This window comes from Thermobia domestica, chromosome 5, assembly GCF_964235325.1.
Source record: "Thermobia domestica chromosome 5, izTheDome1.hap1.1, whole genome shotgun sequence".
Classification (NCBI taxonomy): Eukaryota; Metazoa; Arthropoda; class Insecta; order Zygentoma; family Lepismatidae; genus Thermobia; species Thermobia domestica.
The window spans coordinates 94,365,247-94,381,232 of record NC_137458.1 but is presented as its reverse complement, the minus strand read 5'-3'; the positions used below and the strand labels follow the sequence as shown (position 1 = coordinate 94,381,232).

Here is a 15,986-nt window from a genome sequence, read left to right as displayed (position 1 = left end):
ACATTTCTTTGCAATGTATCTTAATGCTTCCGTTTCTTCTCTTCGTCAGAAAAGTGTTGTCATCGGTTTCCTCATCCGAACTGAAATCTGACATTTCCTCCATGCCTTCATTTTCTGATATATTCTGTCCAGAGCCAGAAGAATCCATAAGATCACGGAAAAGTGATTTTGTCATGATGTCATCTCCAGTTCTACTGGAGCACTTGTAGGATGTATTAACGGTATCCTAATAAAAGGAGCAACCTTTGTTTAACTTATGCTGGAAGAAGATGGTTATAGAAATGTCCTATTCCACGGAGTTGAGAGAATAAATTCTCCAGTGCATCTTGATTTGATTTTCTTGTGACTACATAACGTGAAACCAGTGGTCTTTATGTCTTCATAAAGTTCCTTAAGGCTGCTGATACAAACAAGTAAACCGTGCTGAAAAGGTAATAGACTGTTTTTTCCAGTTACTCTCAAAGCTTTAATTGTTTCTCCCATTTGATTTACTATTCCAATTTGCTTTTCAAAATGTACTTCGAAACCACATTTAAACTCGTTGGTGGTATCAATGGGAGCAGTAGAATTCATGACATCATTGACAAGCTGGAACCTGGAAGAATCTGTACACTATTTCATTTTCTGGCGTTAAAAATTTGATAAGCGCAGCCGTATGATGTGAAAACATTTTCATTTCTGGGGCAGCTCTTTGTCTATCATTTTCCTGCAAAATAATATATCGCTGGTCTAATTTTGAAAAAAGTTTCAATTCTGAAGAATTGAGCTTCAGGAGAATCTCTTAAGACTTTTCTCGTCTATTGCACCGTTCAATTCAAAACCACTACCCACAAAAAGGTTTCTCAATAATTTTACCAAATGTTGCATATCTGCAAAGGCCCATTTTTTTTCTTCTTTTCGTTTTCAGTCACCAGGCTCATGAAATGCGAGTGTTTTGAGGATCTGATGTTTTTGATATTGCCATTATCTTTCTCTTCTGAAAGTCTGAAGCCACCTTCCCTTCATAAATGTTATAAATTAATTTCTGCAGCCTATCCTGAACTTTTTAATTAATGTTTTCGGTGTATCCTAAACTTCATGTTCCGCACTTTGTGTGATTTATGTTAGTATCTCATCTATATCTTGGATTTCTCCATGCATCAGGTTTTATTTTACTCGTCCTTTTATATCTTGTGTGTTTTTCAGTTCCTCGCATTGCTTGTCGCTTTCATACAGTCTTTCTAAACATTTCTGCTATGTTTTTATTTAATCTCCAGTTTCAGTCATGGATTTATATACAACAGAGGTTGCCAGCCTTTTTAGGTTTGGGGGCTACTTGTAATTTCAGAAATCAGTGATGGTCTATTTATATCTTCAGTAGTCCGCTGGAGGATGTTACAAAACAGTAGACGATACAGACAGTGTGACACAAAAGAGTACCGCGGGCTACCTTTCACGACTTGCCAGTCGACTCCAAGGTTGACGCGTTACCACTCCCAGTAATCAATGACGTCAGTTTGCTTATTACTTCCATAGACTCTATTTAAATATTCCTCTCATATTTTAATCTTAGCTTCAGTCATGACTCTGCTTCTTTATCTTTTAGTACATTGGTGTTTGGTCTTCGTACCTTCAAGTGTCTTCTAATCTTTTTCTTACCCATCTACTCTTCCTAGGTCATTATCTTTCTCAAATTCCCAATTTACGGCTGAGAAATACATCACATTCATATTAGTGTGTCATAATATGGCGATTATATTTGTTATAAACCACCCATTTTCAGTTTTTGTAAATTATTGGAAACTCTTTTCTCTAGATGTAAATTTTATGTTTTTATTTTAGTTAATTAATAATAATAATAATAAACCAATTTAACTTGGTATGAGTCTTGATAAATTACGTTACTTGAGAATCTTAAGGTATTGCAATTTTAATGATCGGAAGATCGTTATCATATAGGAGAATAGAGGAATTTTCCTTAACATGTCACGGGATAAAATACTGGTGTAATAGTTGTTAGTATAATATAGCCTCGCTGCTGAAAGGGATGTGAAACCCAAAATCAGATAATGCACCAGTGTACAGTAGTTTTGTCAGACAGTAATATTCATAATATCAAGTCAGATATACACATTGCAAGAATAGGATATTTCCAATAATAAGAAATTCTTCAAGCGTAGAAACGACATACACAGAAGAAAAAGCTCATGAAAGTTGTTGGAATTTTATCGGGAAGTATTAAGCTAGATAACTTCACTCGTAAGTTAATATTAAGCATTGAAGGGAAGAACATCGGAAAAAGTAGGGAAGATATGTTTCCGACTGCGTTGGGATTTATTTGAATTAGTCACACAGTTTCATTTCGTGTTTCTTATCTCCTTGGTTTACACTTACAGCTACTGTTGTTTTTTGTTTAAGGTGTAATATTTCAGAAGGAATACTTTTTCAGGACTCCAATAAGCATGCGTCGTACGAATGTAACACATGTCAGCGTTCTTTCCCTCGCGTCTACAGTTTGAAGAGACATCAGATTCTCCATTCTGGCGAGAGAAAATACAAATGCGATTATTGTGGGCAACATTTTTCCCATCCATACAACAGAGACAGGTAAACCTACATTTTATTTATATCTGATGATCTTTCTTAATTCCAGGTCACTGAACCCGACCTCCTTATCAGACAGGAACTTAAATCAGGCTGTGACGAGACCAGGTATTTTGAGATCTTTCCTTGCACAGATGTTATTATTTATTACTATTTTAATTTTTTTTTAGAGCTTCAAATATTGTTTCCCGGAATATTTTTTTGGTGTTTCGTTACATTAATTAGCTTGTTGCTATTTTTTGGCTGATTTGCTTTTTTCTCTTCAATGTTTCAGAGCTTTTATTTATATATAATACTTTATATATATATATAACATCCGCTAATGTAGTGCTTAGTGCTATCACATTAACGCAATTCAAGTACATATAATTCATAATTAAAATAATGCTGTAAGGTAAACTATATAGAAAACGGGACTGTGCACTTCCAATAATATAATAGTGATCCAACATTATTAGTCAATGCGTCAGTTTACATTAACATTACTCTCAAATACCTGGTCTTAATATTCGTTATGTATAAGATGTAACTACTGTAAAGAAGTATCCCGATAATTTCAGCTGTGTAGAAATCTTTATAAAGAGTTATTCTGGAAATACATTAAATTTATTTTAATAATAAATATATTCATTCTTAAATTATAACTAGAGTTATATATTACACTATACATATACGTTAGGAATATTTATGGAATCAATGGAGTTGTTTAAAAAATAAATCTGATAAATATAAACGCTGTTACTTTAATAAAATTTATAATATCTCATACGTTTTTTTTTCATGTAAATATATTATAATGAAGTAAAATTTAATTAGCTTGATAAACATTGCTACCATTAGTAGGATTATTATTGTTTAGCCGTAAATAGATGGATAATCTGAAAGTAACTTGGCTGTAATCATGTACAATAGAAACTTTTTTTAAAAAAAATTATTTTATCATTTTAAATGCACTGCACTGTCTTATGTTACTACCAAGTTATATATTAGTATCCTTATAGCATTTTACTTATTTATTTTAAATGAAATGTTAGACAAAACTTAATTCGAGCACTAGTGAATGCATTTATAATTTGCGTTGTGGGCGTATACCTCTAGTTAATTATTTCCTTGTTTTATATGTTAGTGTAGTATTATTTTTTGATGCATGGGACACATACGGAAAATATTTGGTAGTTATGTTTCATACGGTAGTGGACAGAAAAGTGGTAATAGCAATAGAAAGTACACTGCATTTAAATAAAGCACAATATTGTTTTAAATGTTGGTTTTATGTTATGCCAATTTCTGTAATCCTTTTGTTTAAGCATTATGAATAACAAATATTCAGTAAGTTTCCAATAAATGTAAATATTTAGACAATTTAAATAAACCAAAAAACCCCTTTCTGCTTACATTAATAAACATGAAATCGGAAAATGACATAATCAAGCTTGAAGCTACACAATACGGAAGAAAGAAATTAATAAATTTGGGTTGGAAAACTTCTCGTTGAGGAATGAGAAAAGAGCCTGTCAAAATAATGATGGAGCAATTTTAGCAATACACTCCTAAAAGCAAGTAGGTGTGCTAATTTTAGTCAAATGCCAAATAAAACTATTTTGAGTCTTAACCTTTGAAGAGGAACATTCGGGGACCGCAGTTGCTCAGTAGTAGAGCGCTCATCTCAGGCTCGAGATTTCCCTGGTTGGATCCCAGCTTCCGCCAAGTCGGCTTTGTGGTGAACAAACACCGTGTACGTGAGTTTTCTCATGGTTCTCCCACTTCCACCATTCCATAATTGTCATCCAGCGTCGTCTTCCTTAGCTTCGGTGTATAAGCGTGGAACGTTGAACTAAACTTTTAAAAAAACGAAGTCGTTTTTCTTGTTTATTGGTCTTTCTATCACCCAAAACCTTCTTCGTAGATCATTTTTGGTGTGACTACTGGATATTACTCGCTATGTCTACAAGAAGAACAAAATACTAATACAGTAAAATAATGTGTATGTCTGTATGTCATCAGTTTTTCCCATAGAAAGAAGTGTTCTAGAACCACTAAATGTTATACAGAGATAAATATTTTCGAGATCTATTCTTGTCCGAAGCCTTTCTTTTTTCTTTCCTTTTTCTTTTTCGGCTAAGGGGAGGGGGAGATCAGATTTGTAAAGTGAAAATGTATGCGAAAGCGTATCCATGTTTTCTTCTCTTTCAGTCGATGTTAATTAAGAGTAGGCATCGACTTTTTTTTACTGGAGTCTGATTTAAGATCAATAGCGGCGGGTAGTTACGGCTAATAATAAGATAATGTGTATGTGTGTCTAAATTTTTCTGTCTGTCATCAGCTTTTCGCATGGAAAGGAGTGACCTAGAGACACTAAATTTGGAACATGGATAGATAGGGTGTCTACCAGTCAGGGAAAGTCAGGGAATTTGCAGGGTCAGGGAATTTCATTGTGTGTCGCAAAAATCTTTCTCAGGCTTTGAGGGGTGAAGGAATGCCACTAAAATAATCATAAATTACAGGTATTTTTTAATTTTTTTTCTCAAATTATATTGTATACTCACATATATATCATCTCATCCTTCAGTCTTTTTTTCTTTACATCTAAGATCATGCCCTTTTTCCTTCCTTTTTTCTCAAGCCTCATCTCACATATAATGAAAAATCCTAATTTTATAAAGTTTGCTTACTCACTATTACCCTTTCACGTCATACTCCGTCGTCCATATTGTGCATACTTTCCCCGCCAAGGTATAACTTCGTTTATAAATTTCCTACAGTAAACCTTGTTCATACATGTAATTAACCAGGTCTTCTTCCCTCAGACCCGAATGGACGAAATATACAGGACTAATGGCGCATACTTCGATGTCGCCCGTATCATGTCTTGGTCGGAGGAATGTAGCAAACATGCAGCCAGAATGGACTAAATTATAAGTTTATTTTAAAACAATTTTTATTATTAAGAAATTAGTATTTCTTGGTTGGAACAGTAAACATCCGGACAACCGTTGCGATTCTAGAATAGGCTGCTATTCAAGGAGAACAACGAACCCAATTCCAGAAACAAGCACACGGAGGTCACATAAACACACTTTCACCAGCTTAAAATTAAAAATCCATTCGAGTAAACAAGGATGCTCAACCGTATAAAAGCAAAATTTTAAAAAGTTTACTCATCCAGTCCATAACTATCTATTAAATTGTATACGCCGCCACTCCGTGCCGAGCATCGCTCAATAGGACCCGACGCCTTTACTTTGGTGATGTAAAAGCCAGCACCTGTAGTCCAAGAAGCTGAGCCGGCATACGTTCAAGTCTCAAAAAACGTCCCGTGCCGAGCAGCGTGGAGATTCAGCGAGATTGTGAGGCAACGCCAAAAAGAGAAGGGAAAGACTCCCGGCGGGTTTGAAGCAATGACTCTCACACTCAAACCCAAGTGCTTAAGTGCGTCGTAAATTTCCAGCCCAAAAGTGACAGCAGCTAGCCCCAGTGCCTTTGGACAGCGTCAAGCAAAGAAACGTGAGTAGGCAAAACCATATTTTGATCTGTTCTCAAAGAGGTTCATTTAAGGGAAAAGGAAGCAGATATTGTACCCTATGTACCCTCATTAATACACATTTTAAGTAGTATCATTATATTGTGTATTCTACATAGTATCGTATTATAAACCGGTACGAGATTTAGTGTATTGCGTATCGTTGGGTTTATGGAATAAGAACATGTTTTTCACTTAAAACAACCTGCCACCTGGCATGAGCAAGTGGCATTAGGTAACAGTCGCTTGACCTGTCTGTTACGTATTCAGATCTCGCTTATGTTATATATATTTCACCATTTATTTATCTTTGTCTCCTATAGCCTAAAGGCCAGCCGAAAACTCAAAATACTATACTTGCAAGAATTCAATATGGTTGACGTGGGGGACGAGGAGACTTTGAGGCGCTAGATGTACTGATTGACTACAAGGTTTAGTATATAGGGGATCTTGATATACAAAATAACAATATTTCATTGACTGTCAGGCGTTGTGAAAAAAATTCTAACCCGAACGCAGTAAGACAACCCATTTTAGTACAATTACATGTTCCTTTTGAACCGCTGAAGAGTGGCACGAAATCTGGTATATGGTTATCTTTTGCTTCAGAGAATACGAATATGTTGTCATAAAATTACCAGATATGCTTCTTAGTTAAAAATATTTCCAAAATGAAAGGGATTTACTGTCCCACTATGTGGTTTACAATTAACCCATGTGTATATTTTTTCAACCTATGTGTATAAGAGCTTTCTTTCCGACGTTTCATATATACACCTTTTGTCTTGATTTTCAACATTGTTTGCCGTTGCAGTATGTTGAACAGCAGTCGCATTCAGTGTTTTAAGTATATTGGAACTAGTATAATCGTGAAAACCCTGAACATTAGTTGTGCAGGTACGACAAATGGAGGACATAACCGATTCTATATCACACCAATTCTCTCTAAGTGCGAATTCATTGATGTATATATGAGTACGGGATGTGCGTAATCAAAAAACACTTAATTCTAATTCCTAAATACTGTGATACACAAAGAGTGAAAACGTGCATGACTGGACTGGGACTCGAACCCGGGATCTTCGGCGTACCCTTCCGATGTATTAACCACTACGCTATCTAGTTCGATCTCAGAACAACCATACACTCTCCCATTCTTGCAGTCGGTGTTCTTTCACTCAGATCACATGGTTTATAGCACAACTTCCTATTCCATAATCCAGTGCCCATATTCAGAACACCTCTGACAGTTGTATTATCATTATATTGACCAATTTTGAACGCACCAGATCCTCTATAGTGTAAATTCAATGGGTCTCGGTCTAGTCATGCACTTTTCAGTATGTTTATCATTGAATTGGCACGTATTTAGGATTTCATACGTTAAAATTCAGTTTCCTCCTTCGTCAATATAATCCTAAATACTAGTTGGCGGAGAGTTAGTTATTATTTATTGATTCCCCCTCCAAAACTTCAAAAGACTTGTTCAATTTGGGTACATTACGGATTTCTATTTACAGTCAGTCACCTTACAAAACGACACGACAAAATATTTATGGTACTCTGTGTCACGACTTTTTTTTTTTTTTTTTTTTTTTATCCTTGTATTTGTACTATTCGTACTAAGCAATAACTGACAACTTTTTCTTTTCAGCTACTGTTGTCTAGCACATATCTGTGATTTAATAGCTGTATCCCTTTATTAATAGTTCACTTTGTAAGAATGTGTGTAAGTAGCCCTATAGTGGGGGGGAAAAAAACCTTAATAGTTCTAACTTCCAGAAGCAGTTTTGTTGATAGTGGTAGTTTTATTAGGCCGTAGTGAGCCAGCTAACAAAATAAATAGTTGGTATAATTAAAGAGTTAAGGAACAAAACTTTTAACTCCCCTTTGAAAGTGCGTGATGTCTAGAAGTAGAGTTCTTGCAGTTGACTTTTTCACATTGGATCTACGGTAGTTCACTATCATAGTGCAGCAACATTTAAAAAGTAGTTTTCTTGTCTTTTTGGCAGTTGTTAAAAGTAATGTTCGTTAAATAAACTTTTTTTTTTTTTTTAATTTAAAATATGATTGATTGACATACCAGATTCGAGAAAGAAGTGGTATGGATAAAATGTAATCTCGATATTTCGTAGGTGAATTGAATGGTAGCGAATCTTAACTAAGATATCCCATACACGTTGAATTTGATTCATTTAAAACGAACATGGAAAATAATTTAAAGTTCGAACAATAAAAAGATACTATGTATATCAGACATTTACTTCCTTTAGTTTCAGATTTGTAAAATTTCCAAAGCATTTTTTAGTAAATATCAGACGTTTAGAAGATTTCCTAGTGCAGTTTTTCTATTCTTCTCTCTTTCTAATATATATAGATTAGTTTACAATACTATTTTAGATTTTGTGATATTCTTACATAAGGATCCATTTAGTTATGTTAACGATATGATGTGCAGATAGACCAGTGTGTCTGCTGATACTTGAAATACTGGAGAAAGGTAAAAGTTCCCTTTGAGACCCTTCAAAATGGCAGCCCCATCGTTTGGGTGTAAGTGGTGACAGGTCTAACTGGCCAGCCACTGAGAAACCCGTTCGAGAAAGAAGATAAATAAATTTTATAAGATAAGACCTTAGTTAATTTTGGCATCAATCTGTCCTGAGCATGACGTGAAAGGGCTCCCATAGAAAAGAAACAAGATGAATGTGTATTATGATGGGCACTTTTGAGAAATTACTTCCAAAAATTACCTACTCTTCTCATTTATCGATTTTAATTCACTAGTTCCTGTGCGTTCTTTCTGTTAGAATACTGAAAAAGACTTTCTTTTTACAAGGTTAACTATTACAGTCGTACTTACCTTTTTTTTTTCAGTTCACGAATTATACTGGAAATTTTTGTAGCAGGACACTGGAAATATACAGTAGACGCCTTGATTGTTATAAACTGTTGATTTGTTGAATACTTTCGTTATTATGTTTTAAATTGAATTCTAGCATATTTATAAAACGTTCTTTTTCCTATCTTTAAATAAAATGATTTAGATTAATGGTGCTGTGCACAGCAGAAACGAGCGAAGAAAGTTTAAGGATGATACTAAATTACCCCTTATCCATGAACTGTTTCAAGCAATGAGGTTGAAATATGTTAACAAATAGATTTATCCTTGATTGTCTGTGTGAGATGAGAAGAAACTAGCACTCAACGTTTAATCACGTAATTACAGACAAAATTTGCACTCTCACCAAGTCGTCTGAAAGTTAAGCTAAACCTTTACTTACAGTAATACGTAGTTTAAAGAATGCCACTTTTAACAAAATTAAATGCATCTTCACATTGAATAGTTGTTATTCTGTATGTTACAAGAGAAACTATCCATTTTAAATTGATAAGTTTGTAAAATTGCACTGTTATTTGAGAGACAGTAGCAGTACACACAAGAAAATAATATATTTTCTTTTGTGAAATATTTTCTTTCTCCCATCCTCATGTGTGTAATAGTGCATTTTTAAAACTTTTCAATTTATAATAGCTAGTTTTTTTTTTTTTTTTTTTTTTTTTTTTTTTTTTTTTTTTTTTTTTTTTTTGGCAGTTATTAAATTAAGACTATTTAAGGCTAGTCTTTGCTGAATATTCAATATTATTATGAGTCAATTTATTTCGTTAAGCAGTCGTCAGCTTCATTTCAAATATCTTCTCAACCTAGTTCTCTATGACCAATGTACTTCGATCAGCATCAGAATAACACCCAAAATTGCAACGTACGGTAACAACATACATCTCAATCATGTCGACCTAACCTTAAATTTCATTCTATGTAACACGAAATTACACTCACAAAATATTAATCTAAATAACATTTTCAACGTCCTACGCTTATCACCACAATGTTGCTCTTACTTTGAATATGATACAAATGCCTTCTTGCTCTGTATGTCGAACGGTAGAATTTGACTCTTCCTCTATCTAAAAATTCTTTGATTACAGATAAAATAATTGCAGTTATTAGAAATAAATAATTTCAAGGTTTTGTTAGTACGCTTTTAATTTTAGAGTTTTATTAATCTCAGTTTTCATTGTTACAGACCTTACTACATTACTGTTAGAAGAAAGGCTTATTACGACTAATTATTATTTGATATAACTACATACACACACACAAAAACAAACAATATAAACACTCATTTTTTCTATTATTCGTTTTCATTTATTTGCATTTCTTGTATTTGTAAAGTTGCATTTGATGAAACTACAAATATTCAAATGTACTTTCTCATTCAGACACTTGAAGAAACATCATCAGAAGCTAGAAGATGGAGAAAATGATGGAAGGTGCAAAACTTTGTTCAAGAAAAAACATACAGGGTAAGTCTAGGATTCTTTTGAGTTTGTGTTTAGTTAATTCTAGCCAAGTATGTAAGAAGCGATATTTTTGTGTGACGCAGGGAGCAAATTTCATGTATAAGATATAACATTTTCTTTTTCAAATCTTATAAATTAGTTATTTCTGGAACTAATTTTAAGCCACCTTTCGGCTGTTGTCAGATTCATTTATTAAGAAAAGTGTGATTGAAGCACTGCGAAGAAAATAAAGCTGTAAGGAAGAAGAAAGAAAAGTAGAGTAGAAAATATGGTCCTTATAAACGATATCGTAGATAAAACATTTCCAGAAATTTAGAAGTGAGTTTTTTCTTATCTTAGACAATTGAATCTTTACAAAGAAACTTCAACCACATTTACTTAATAAACAAGTCTGATGAAAGCTGCAAGAATGACTAAAAATTAGCTTTAAAACTAAGAGAACTTAAGGAAAGAATAGTGTTTTGTTAGTGTGAGAAGTCAATTCACAGATTACTTTCGTTCTGTAAATACGCAAATTGTCATATCATAGTAAGTACATCGTTAACGTTTTGGTCTAGTAGCTGCTTGATTGCATAGTCAGAGGGGTGTATGTGATTTTCTGATGCTCGTGCTAAGAGTTTGTGATGTGAATACTTAAAATGAAATTGTAAAGATTTGAAAAGAAAGCAGTATCAGATTTGTCTTGTAAGGAATTAAATTTGATTCGATATTACCCATGCCGGTATATGATTGAGATTTATTGTCTTGCAGTAAACAGTGTTGATGGAGGGAGTAGATCAGAATTATTTCAACCGAGCTAGAATAATGTGCCTTCTTTGCAGTTGGAAATTTCTGGTTTGAATCCTACGACCAAGCTCAGGCGGTTTCCCCTCAGTCTCACGAGATCTATAAATATAGACCCCACGCAGTTTAATTCGAAATTTCCTTTGTACTTTGGGTTGTTAGTATTTCTTGTCTACAATGCATTTTGACTATACCTGGAATTAATATAAATACCATAAATCCCCAAACAGAAAAATTGGAGACAAGTCTGATATTTCGCACAGCTATCATAAAGTTACCGCAAAAGCTGTTGGCAGCAGTTGAAAACGTTTTTCTCTGGCATTTGATTCTAAAAAGCTTACGTCCTATTTGAGAAAATTTCCGCCTTATGGTATACACGTATTTTGTAAGAACTTGGTATACGGTATTTTCTGGTAGCTCATTGAATTATTTTTAGTTATCGTTGTTCAAGTTCAATACTAGAACAACTTTAAAAGATTCTCATTGAAAATAGTGGACCCAAATATTAATGAAATAGAATGAAGTAATTGCATAAAATGTACAATTTATCCAGTGGCTTAAGGAAGCCAAAGTTCCTCACGGAGAAACTAATTAGATTCTACTTCGTGCAACCAATTCTGTCAGAATTCTAATTACCTACTTCTTTAAGATCTTACTTTTTATTGTCTTCCCATTAACTTTTGATTTACCCAAAAACTTTTCAATGAGAATATCATGGTCACGTGTCCCATGCCTGTCCCCGGTCATCTTAAGGTGTCATAGTCCTATTTTAGTGATATTCGGCAACGAATATATATTGAGGATAGTATAAGATATAATTATCTTAAAACTCAGTTTATGGGATAAAAATCCTGAATTACAGGAGTAAAGGGAACTTTTTTTTTATAGTAGCAGCTTTTCTAAGAAACCCTTAGTATTGAACAAATGCAGTAGTATTTTTAACTGTTTGCAGAAGTGGATGTGATACATACGGATTACTGTATTAAGTGTGTGGCTTATATATTAAGTGCTTCATTATAATTGAAATAGGTGATAACTTGTTTTTTTGAAGATTCTTATGTACTTTGTACTCATTATAGAATCATTGCATTTTTTTAATACCTTTTCAGACTTCCAACAAATGAATGGTTATGCACACATTGCAGCTTAACGTTTGACACTCCTTCTGTGTTAAATCTTCATACATTAGCCCATGCTGCAGAGAATCTAGAGGAGAATGAACTTATAACAGGTTTGCCCAGTGATGTGGATAACATGAACCATAATGGAGCCTTTATACTACAGAATGACGTGCTAAAATGTCCCCAGTGTACTCAGGTAAGAATTTGAGAATGTTAATTAGATTTGTTTGCATATTAGTCTTTGTATTTTATACAAACAGTCGTAATTTTGGATTTATCGTATTCAGTGAACATTTTTGTGTATAGGAGAAAGTAGATTCTCTGAGGAGAAAAAAAAGTCCAAATACAATCATACATAACGGATTTGGAACGTATACAGATCCTGGGAAGACAAAACTATTATATGTATATGAAAAAATATCAGTTATAATGAGATTAAATCTACCAAAAAAACCCTTGGTGCTATAAGGTTCAATAAAATTGATCGCTAATAAAACATGACCTCTTACACCTCTTACAATTGGTAATTTTTTTTTATCGCATAAATAATATAATCGTAGCCAATAGAAATTTGTTCCTTAAACAATCTATTTCAGTTCATTGTGGTAAGTAATCTATTTCAGTTCATTTTTTCTTTCGTTACCAACGCATATATACGGGTCCTTAAATAGACAAGCATTGTTTATATTATAGCACAAGACACTGTTGTTGAGGGCCATGGTGACTGATAGAGCACTCACCTCTGGTGTGAATATCCCTGGTTCGGTCCCAGGCCATGTAAGTTTGTAGCGGGTGTCCGTGGGTTTTTTTCGTTTCCATCCATATTCTCATTGTATAAATTTCTCTCATAACATTCACGTTCATTATTCATTCGTCTGCTTTAGCTAACAGGGTATAATTGTGGGACGAAAAAGTAGAAATTTCACTTCTTTTGATTTTCAAAATACCTATGCGCGTGAGAGAAGAAGACGTGAAGCTTATGTGTATTATAGTACAGTCTTTATGCTATGATCTTGCACTGAAGCCACAGTGGTTTGTGAATTCTGTTACTACAATGTTTTTTTTTTTAACTCCTCAGTGTATCTCCCTTCCTAGTTCATTTTCAACAGCCAACTATTTCCATCAGCCTAAGTACATTTTTACTTGACCATGGATTCCGAGGGATCGCTCATATGGAAACTTCACAGCTACATTTCTGCTATTTATTTTTCGTACTTCCTACTTTTCTCTTCTTCGTATTTGGTAAAGCATGTAACGAAAGCTTTTATAGTGTATCGTTTTAGTGTGTGTGATTATATACAAAGTTATCAAAATAATAAAACACCTATATACTGCAATACTTATTTTTTGTAAGTTAGTAACACTGAAAAATTGAGCGTTGCGACTGCTGTGCTGGATGAGAGTAGTGCGCTTGACAGTGTAGACGGGTTCGTGTGTGCAACAGGAACGACGTTGATGCTTTTACAGAATGAGAAATATTGAATTGCAAAGAAGGCAAAATGTGAGTGCATGTTTAATTGGAGCAAGTGTATCCAAAATTTATTATTAGGTGTATTGAAAGCAAGAATGTCCAAGGGAACTGAAATGAGGGCACACAAAGATCATAGCCAAACACTATTGGAGAAGAGGAATAGTGGACGGAAGCCAAGTATAGGTAAGAGGAATCGCTGAACATTGAATAGGATGATCACAGAGTCGCAGAACTAACGTGACACAACTGATTGCAAAACTAAATCAGCGATGAACTGTTCCTACAATTAAGTCTGATTAAAGCTACATAACCCAATGTCCGCAGTAGGTTGCAATTCTAAACCTCGTATCATCGCCACCGATAGTACGTGAAAGGTGGTGCCGAGATCATAAAAAATGAACCGGCAATGTTCGGAAGAGAGTAATATGGTCTGATGTATCATCTTCGTGCATGGCGGGCGCCGAAAGAAGTCTTTTGTTTTTGACTGCCTACTTCCTACCATTAAATATGCCAGCGACTGCATGCTCGTGTAGGCCGCAATTGTTATTCTAAACCAAACCACTTGGCGTAACAGCCCATTGTGTCATCCGTAACGATCGGCTGAACTACGTCCAGCCTAGCCACGAGCACGTGGTCAGCGCTCTGCGACGCCCTGTCCCTAACAGGCATATCGGGAGCTTTCTAGACTTAGTGGTCGTCATGTCTTGCTTTCACATTACTCTCTAGTTTGCCTCAGCGCTCTGCGACGCCCTGTCCCTAACAGGCATATCGGGAGCTTTCTAGACTTAGTGGCCGTCATGTCTTGTTTTCACATTACTCTCTAGTTTGCCTCAGCGCTCTGCGACGCCCTGTCCCTAACAGGCATATCGGGAGCTTTCTAGACTTAGTGGCCGTCATGTCTTGTTTTCACATTACTCTCTAGTTTGCCTCAGCGCTCTGCGACGCCCTGTCCCTAACAGGCATATCGGGAGCTTTCTAGACTTAGTGGCCGTCATGTCTTGTTTTCACATTACTCTCTAGTTTGCCTCAGCGCTCTGCGACGCCCTGTCCCTAACAGGCATATCGGGAGCTTTCTAGACTTAGTGGCCGTCATGTCTTGTTTTCACATTACTCTCTAGTTTGCCTCAGCGCTCTGCGACGCCCTGTCCCTAACAGGCATATCGGGAGCTTTCTAGACTTAGTGGCCGTCATGTCTTGTTTTCACATTACTCTCTAGTTTGCCTCAGCGCTCTGCGACGCCCTGTCCCTAACAGGCATATCGGGAGCTTTCTAGACTTAGTGGCCGTCATGTCTTGTTTTCACATTACTCTCTAGTTTGCCTCAGCGCTCTGCGACGCCCTGTCCCTAACAGGCATATCGGGAGCTTTCTAGACTTAGTGGCCGTCATGTCTTGTTTTCACATTACTCTCTAGTTTGCCTCAGCGCTCTGCGACGCCCTGTCCCTAACAGGCATATCGGGAGCTTTCTAGACTTAGTGGCCGTCATGTCTTGTTTTCACATTACTCTCTAGTTTGCCTCAGCGCTCTGCGACGCCCTGTCCCTAACAGGCATATCGGGAGCTTTCTAGACTTAGTGGCCGTCATGTCTTGTTTTCACATTACTCTCTAGTTTGCCTCAGCGCTCTGCGACGCCCTGTCCCTAACAGGCATATCGGGAGCTTTCTAGACTTAGTGGCCGTCATGTCTTGCTTTCACATTACTCTCCAGTTTGCCTCAGCGCTCTGCGACGCCCTGTCCCTAACAGGCATATCGGGAGCTTTCTAGACTTAGTGGCCGTCATGTCTTGCTTTCACATTACTCTCTAGTTTGCCTCAGCGCTCTGCGACGCCCTGTCCCTAACAGGCATATCGGGAGCTTTCTAGACAGTGGCCGTCATGTCTTGCTTTCACATTACTCTCCAGTTTGCCTCAGCGCTCTGCGACGCCCTGTCCCTAACAGGCATATCGGGAGCTTTCTAGACAGTGGCCGTCATGTCTTGCTTTCAGATTATTCTCCAGTTTGGCTCAGCTCTGTGCGACGCCCTGTCCCTAACAGGCATATCGGGAGCTTTCTAGACAGTGGCCGTCATGTCTTGCTTTCACATTACTCTCCAGTTTGCCTCACGACACTTGAGTGGACGCCGAAAATTGGAAAGCACAGGCCGGGAA

The 15,986-nt window shown here is 35.9% G+C and overlaps 1 protein-coding gene across 11 annotated transcripts in view; it reads left to right on the top strand.

The window, feature by feature from the left end:
• The window catches only part of LOC145686000 (uncharacterized), a 131,171-nt gene that overhangs the window by 64,243 nt on the left and 50,942 nt on the right, over nucleotides 1–15,986 (top strand). For 9 of the 11 annotated variants that reach the window (XR_014131506.1, XM_081758821.1, XM_081758824.1 and 6 more), the window contains 3 exons: nucleotides 2,429–2,586; nucleotides 10,385–10,468; nucleotides 12,358–12,565. Coding sequence is in view for 10 of the 11 variants with exons in the window: in XM_081758821.1 (XP_081614947.1) it covers nucleotides 2,429–2,586; nucleotides 10,385–10,468; nucleotides 12,358–12,565 (450 nt within the window). In the remaining variant the exon portion in view is untranslated. Of the gene's footprint in view, nucleotides 1–2,428; nucleotides 2,587–2,632; nucleotides 2,692–10,384; nucleotides 10,469–12,357; nucleotides 12,566–15,986 lie in introns of all 11 variants that reach the window. The other 2 variants (XM_081758828.1, XM_081758826.1) reach the window with 1 other exon arrangement.